Genomic DNA, 7,113 nt, shown 5'->3' with positions numbered 1-7,113 from the left:
GTGGAGTCCACAATCACAAGGGGTGTTGTAAGTGGTGGAGTCCACAATCACAAGGTGTATTATAAGTGGTGGAGTCCACAATCACAAGGTGTATTATAAGTGGTGGAGTCCACAATCACAAGGGGTGTTATAAGTGGTGGAGTCCACAATCACAAGGGGTGTTATAAGTGGTGGAGTCCACAATCACAAGGGGTGTTGTAAGTGGTGGAGTCCACAATCACAAGGGGTGTTATAAGTGGTGGCGTCCACAATCACAAGGTGTGTTATAAGTGGTGGAGTCCACAATCACAAGGTGTGTTATAAGTGGTGGAGTCCACAATCACAAGGAATGTTATAAGTGGTGGAGTCCACAATCACAAGGGATGTTATAAGTGTTGGCATCCACAATCACAAGGAATGTTATAAGTGGTGGAGTCCACAATCACAAGGGGTGTTGTAAGTGGTGAAGTCCACAATCACAAGGGGTGTTATAAGTGGTGAAGTCCACAATCACAAGGGGTGTTGTAAGTGGTGAAGTCCACAATCACAAGGGGTGTTATAAGTGGTGAAGTCCACAATCACAAGGGGTGTTGTAAGTGGTGAAGTCCACAATCACAAGGGGGTGTTATATGTGTTGGCGTCCACAATCACAAGGAATGTCATAAGTGGTGGAGTCCACAATCACAAGGTGTATTATAAGTGGTGGAGTCCACAATCACAAGGTGTATTATAAGTGTTGGCGTCCACAATCACAAAGAATGTTATAAGTGGTGTTTCTTTCTCATTTGTCTTTAGGTGACTTGGTGTGTGCTAATTATGATCGTACTGTTTTATGAGGCTTCTGGATACAGTTTACATAACTTCTGTGTGTTGTGAGAGAATGTGTCTGTGATTTCCTTTCTGCTTGTTATCAGTTTTATTTAGTGTTCCGTGTATCTACTGTCTTACCACCTCCAATAGTAAACTACAAGTGAGAGCTTCTTGTCTTCTGTGGGATGTTTTCAGTTCTGTTGATTCAAGAATTCTTGAATCTTGTTCTTAGCATAAGGCCGTATTACGGATGTATTATCAATGTATCTCGGCCAGACGTTTTGAGGACTTTATTTAGAAATGCTCAGTGTAGAGAGTACCGAGTACTGGAGACAGGGGGGAGTAGAAAAAACAGCAAGGGATATTACTAGATTCTGGGAGTCATTAATGTGTAGTAAAAACAGCAAGAGATATTACTAGATTCTGGGAGTCATTAATGTGTAGTAAAAACAGCAAGAGATATTACTAGATTCTGGGAGTAATTAATCTGTAGTAAAAACAGCAAGAGATATTACTAGATTCTGGGAGTCATTAATCTGTAGTAAAAACAGCAAGAGATATTACTAGATTCTGGGAGTCATTAATCTGTAGTAAAAACAACAAGAGATATTACTAGATTCTGGGAGTCATTAATGTGTAGTAGAAAACAGCAAAGGATATTACTAGATTCTGGGAGTCATTAATCTGTAGTAAAAACAACAAGAGATATTACTAGATTCTGGGAGTCATTAATGTGTAGTAAAAACAGCAAGAGATATTACTAGATTCTGGGAGTCATTAATCTGTAGTAAAAACAGCAAAGGATATTACTAGATTCTGGGAGTCATTAATGTGTAGTAAAAACAGCAAGGGATATTACTAGATTCTGGAAGTCATTAATGTGTAGTGAAAACAGCAAAGGATATTACTAGATTCTGGGAGTCATTAATGTGTAGTAAAAACAGCAAGAGATATTACTAGATTCTGGAAGTCATTAATCTGTAGTAAAAACAGCAAGGGATATTACTAGATTCTGGGAGTCATTAATGTGTAGTAAAAACAGCAAGGGATATTACTAGATTCTGGGAGTCATTAATGTGTAGTGAAAAACAGCAAAGGATATTACTAGATTCTGGGAGTCATTAATGTGTAGTAAAAACAGCAAGAGATATTACTAGATTCTGGGAGTCATTAATGTGTAGTAAAAACAGCAAGGGATATTACTAGATTCTGGGAGTCATTAATGTGTAGTGAAAACAGCAAGGGATATTACTAGACTCTGGGAGTCATTAATGTGTAGTAAAAACAGCAAAAGATATTACTAGATTAATTTTTTTTATGAACTTACTTTCTGAACATGTCCAACAAGTGTTGTTGAAATGTGACGTACATGGGCCTAAGTATAAGTTCTGATTGCGAGTTATGATATTAGAACTACCCAATGACTAAGGATGTAAAAAACATTACATTCTAATCAAGTTCTTTATATTTTTTTAAATACTTCTTTTAACAATTACAGTGATATTATAAATATGCCATATTTATCATCTTCAGATTTTAAATAGCTTATAATTCATACAAAAAAGATTTACATGTAAAACAATTACTTATCATAAACTGAAATACAAGAATAACATTCTAGTGTGACTCAATGAACATTAACTTTTACTTCTTCCAAAATTTTTTGTCTTTAACTGTTCTACTTCTTCCTCCTGGAGATAAAAATCAAGCGTTTTCTCAGTAAGCTGGAAAAAATAAAGTTTTTAGATTTTAATTTACCTCTTAGCTTCCAATAATATTTTCATGAAACAACCAGCATGTAATTAAAAAAAAACACTGTGTTCAAGATGAGACCACAAACACATACTATTTAACTATCAGTTGTTTAGTTAATGTACAAAAAGCAATAAAATGTTCATTTTTGTACAAGTTTAGGCAATTCTTAAGTCAGTATACTAATCTGGCAAAGCAGATCAGTATACTGACTTAAGAATAGCCTAAATCTTCTAAGCTGTTCGAACCTCGTAAGATACTATCTGGATTACAATACAAAGATGTTGATAGCAGCACAAGTACTGAACTGATGAATCAGTATAATCTAATCATTATCAGTTTTCATTTTATGAACTCACATACAGCTATTCAGAATGGTATAATAACTCGGGTCTATTAATCGCTGAGATCATTTTTACACCTGCTTGCTTTGGTCAGCAAGTAACTGATGACAGAAGAAAGCTAATGGGTTTCACAACTTAAACGACTACAGACATGAAAGAAACTAATCTTTTTATATTTAGATTTTAATAGTTAATAACAATATTTCTAGTAAAAAAAAAAGGATTAATCTTGACAAAAGAACAGCAATAACGTTAGACTTAAAATGGTAACAAACAGATTTCTGAAACTAAATATCTAAGGAAAGTTGGCTTTTGGAAAATTACAAGTAGGTTATAAGTATTACGTTAATCTCTTTTTGCGGGATTAATGCAGATTAAATTTTTACTTGAACATTATTTCACGTATAAAAAAGTAATTTTACTTGCATTACAATTTTATCTTTTTTATTTTGTTAAATAAACTTTACGTCAAACACCACAGAAACATCTTAGTGAAAACTGAACTCTATAATAGATGAGCATAACTGAAATGAAAAAAAAAAAAAAGGTTTCGTAACATTACCAAATCTAACATAATCTCTAACTTGTACTTCAGGAAATTATTTTCTTCGATCAAACGTTTGTTTTCTTGTTTTAATTCCTCTATTTCTTTGGACGACACACTCGCATTTTTTGGTTCTGAAAAAATAAAAACTCCTTAGGATTAGAAATAATTAGCAAAAAATACATTTTGTATAGCTGCATGTATCACTAAAAGTAAGTCAAGTTTAACTGTCCTGAATATTTACATATAAAATCAAGATATTTTTTTACAATCCAGTATACAGACAATTAAGATCTCCATTAGCCAATCAGATTAACAGAAGTAGATAGAGTGCGACGGACATCTTAATTCTGAATGCAATTTGTACCAATTAAAATGAATGTCATGAAAAAGTAAAAGGTTTTAAAATGTCATTTCTAGTTAACACATAGACTGAACACAGAACATTATGTTTCATATACGAAAAAAAAGCACTTCTTGTGGTTGGGGGCTATTCTATCTGGAAGGTCTCGAGAAGGCTGCATGGTCTTCAGCAGAGCTCGAGAAGGCTGCATGGTCTCCAGCAGAGCTTGAGAAGGCTGCATGGTCTCCAGCGGGGCTCGAGAAGGTTGCATGGTCTCCAGCAGGGCTCGAGAAGGTTGCATGGTCTCCAGCGGGGCTCAAGAAGGCTGCATGGTCTTCAGCGGGGCTCAAGAAGATTGCATGGTCTCCAGCGAGCTCGAGAAGGTATGTGAAAGTTGTGCATTATTTAGAATAATGACACAAAAGAACGTGGGTTGAGTGTTTGGCAATGACATAAATTGCACCGAAGCCTATGGTAGAAATATATGACAACAGTGTGGAGTAAAATAACCCTTGGAGGGGGAAGGGGGCATTATCATTAGGCTCTCATCATAAAGCTGTTGTACATATTATAAAATATATGTATGAGCTTGAAAACCTGCTCTGTGAACAAAAAACTGAAGTCACACTTTGATTATAGAAAGTTGAGCCTGTTCACCAGCGTGTTTCTGCATAGGGGGGCCATGTGAATGAATTACATACAATTCATTCTGACGGCAGTACACAATAACTAATGATTTACAGGGGTAGCCACTCTTCCCCTAATATGTTCTATATAAATAATTTTATAAACTTGTTTACTAAAACCACAAATTTTCCTTGTGATTAAGAAACAATATTAAAAACTCATGTTAGCAGTTCAATAACTTACCGTAAATGTACATTTCACGGTAACTTGTAATCTACAATCATCTCATATCTTGTATAACGTAATCAAAATGTTCTTAATCTTCTCTTCGTGTAACATTTATGATAAATATATGGTTACAACAAACGAACATGGATTCCTTAATCTTACTCCTTGTAAAAAAACACTATCATAAGCAAATTATTTAACATGGGGCTGAGATATACTGACCTACTCGTACATAGTGATCTACATAAACATAGAGATCTTGCAGTGTGACCACACTGTGTCTAAACTTGGGCTATCATCAGAAGCAGTATTTTAGACAGCAGACACAATAGATTTTTTAATATACAATACGTCACAGGAACTCAGATAATACATGCCCAGGTACAAACTTAACATTGTTAACCGGTAACATTACTTAGCCAGTTACAGTTCCACCTATTGTTATGTTTCCTGCTCATTTGTTAAGTGCAACTTTTAATGTTGGCTTATATACATATATTTTTGTGCCACGAAAATTGAGGGGGGGGGAAGAGCTATATATAAGAGAAAGACAAGTTTTTACAAAGTTTGTAACCACCCCCCCCCTGATTATCCATCTCTCTCTCTCTCTATTGTAAAATAGAAATTATCCTCATCCAAGAAGCATTTCTTTGTGCTCATTTCCAACTTGTCCAGAGCTTATAATGAAGAGACTAAACAGAATTAATATGATACTCTAATACGATCTAAGTCCTTACAATGAAACTACAGAGGAATTATTCAAACGCCCATTATCATTACAGATAAACAACTGGAAAAAAGTCTCCAATTCCTGTCTACAATGATATGTTAATTCCTTTTTTGAAAATCATGATAAATCCTATTGCTCGATAAATAAATCTTTCCTTAAATATACAACTTACATTATCATTACAGATAAACAACTGGAAAATAAGTCTCCAATTCCTGTCTACAATGATATGTTAATTCCTTTTTTTTGAAAATCATGATAAATCCCATTGCTCGATAAATAAATCTTTCCTTAAATATACAACTTACATGCATGTTTTCTCACTCTATAGCAGTCTGTATTCTAAGTCCTATCGAATTGACTCGGGTAAGGATTGTCTTCGTAAGATGTAAATATATACTAATTTATTAACAAAATGTTACAGTTTTTATTAAATAAACTAATATTATACAGTTCATAAGGAGTAAACTTCATAAAGAACTCATGAAAATATTAGTGCATAACTTTTGTGATTGGAACATTTTCATAATTTGTAAATATAACCATAATTATTATTAAGAAAACATTTAAACCAAATTTCATTAGCTTGAACACAAATAGCTCATTTCTATTATAAACTTTTCTGGGTTTTTTTTTCAGTTTAAATAATTTGGTTATTAATACTCTAGATATATATATGAATAATCTGAAGGAGTTTTTTCTTAACTTTTCAATATTTAACTTGTTTGCTACTCCAAAGGTTACAAATTGTGTTTTAAAAATGGGAATGACTTAAAGACAACAATTTCATAGACATGAGAATGTAAAAGCCAATCAGTGCTCAAAACATTGTCTACTATTTAGCCAACAGAGGTCAGTATTCAAATATTAAACTGCCACTAGACAGTAGGCAAGTTCCTGATGGATGGAAGGTTAATTTTGTGGGTTATATCTGTAAAACAAAGACAACAGTGAGAATGAATTTGAGACAGTAGACTATCAGTTAGACTATTGTCGTTATTAGTTGTTGAAATCTTTTCATCTTTAAATACCTGTAACCCATTGTCCATTTTCAAATTTAGCTTGTTGATTTCCAAGGCGTAGCTTAATTGGTCCATAGTTAAGACCCAGTTCCTCTTGAGTATGACCAGGGTCTAAACTCTGAGTAAGGTTAGAGAGAGATGGTGATTTTCGTGGAGTTGTCTTTTTGGGGGAGAACTTGCTGCCAAAAAGAGGCATTTTCTGCAACATACACACAAAAAAAAATTCTCTCTCTCTACATATATATATATAAACAAACATACATCATGACTGTTGATCAAGAATAACACCACAATACAACAGCTTCTTTAAAAAAATTGACTTTTTTAATAAGATATATTTCCTGTATTTATTTTGTTTCACTTGTTTTGATACACAAAACTGTTGTCATGCGATTATGACAGAATACTCAATATACAAAGATATAAAACAGTTAGGGATCATTCTAAGTTCACCTACAAATGGCAGAACAAACTAAACCTAAAATTTCTGATTCAATTAGCTTACATTTCACAACCATTTCTTATTACATGTAGTTACAAGCCTGGAATGACAGAGAGTGACCTCAAAAGACTGAATGCACTGGTAATTCTTTAAGACAGCAAAAGTTCAATGACGAGGAACCCACTTTGAGACTAACAATGGCTGGAGACGGCTTGAATGGGTAATGAAGAAAAACTTTAATATAAGTTTAACATGACAGCAAATGTACAACGTTTCAACAAGGTACCTGATG

At 33.9% G+C, this 7,113-nt stretch overlaps 1 protein-coding gene across 5 annotated transcripts in view; it reads right to left on the bottom strand.

Moving 5' to 3' along the window:
* Positions 1 to 2,242: 2,242 nt before the first annotated feature.
* LOC106474217 (protein chibby homolog 1-like) overlaps positions 2,243 to 7,113 on the bottom strand; it is a 6,596-nt gene continuing 1,725 nt past the window's right edge. For 4 of the 5 annotated variants that reach the window (XM_022402569.1, XM_013934909.2, XM_022402566.1 and 1 more), the window contains exons 2-4: positions 6,389 to 6,578; positions 3,448 to 3,563; positions 2,243 to 2,513 (exon numbers count right to left, since the gene is read on the bottom strand). In XM_022402569.1, the coding sequence (XP_022258277.1) occupies positions 2,427 to 2,513; positions 3,448 to 3,563; positions 6,389 to 6,575 (390 nt within the window). In that variant the 5' untranslated portion in view covers positions 6,576 to 6,578 and the 3' untranslated portion in view covers positions 2,243 to 2,426. Of the gene's footprint in view, positions 2,514 to 3,447; positions 3,564 to 6,388; positions 6,579 to 6,884; positions 7,051 to 7,113 lie in introns of those variants that run through there. The other variant, XM_022402568.1, reaches the window with a different exon arrangement.

The sequence above is a fragment of the Limulus polyphemus genome, unplaced genomic scaffold (assembly GCF_000517525.1).
Source record: "Limulus polyphemus unplaced genomic scaffold, Limulus_polyphemus-2.1.2 Scaffold6960, whole genome shotgun sequence".
NCBI classification, from domain to species: Eukaryota; Metazoa; Arthropoda; class Merostomata; order Xiphosura; family Limulidae; genus Limulus; species Limulus polyphemus.
Note: the sequence above shows the minus strand (reverse complement) of the source record. Positions and strands in the feature narration are given on the sequence as shown.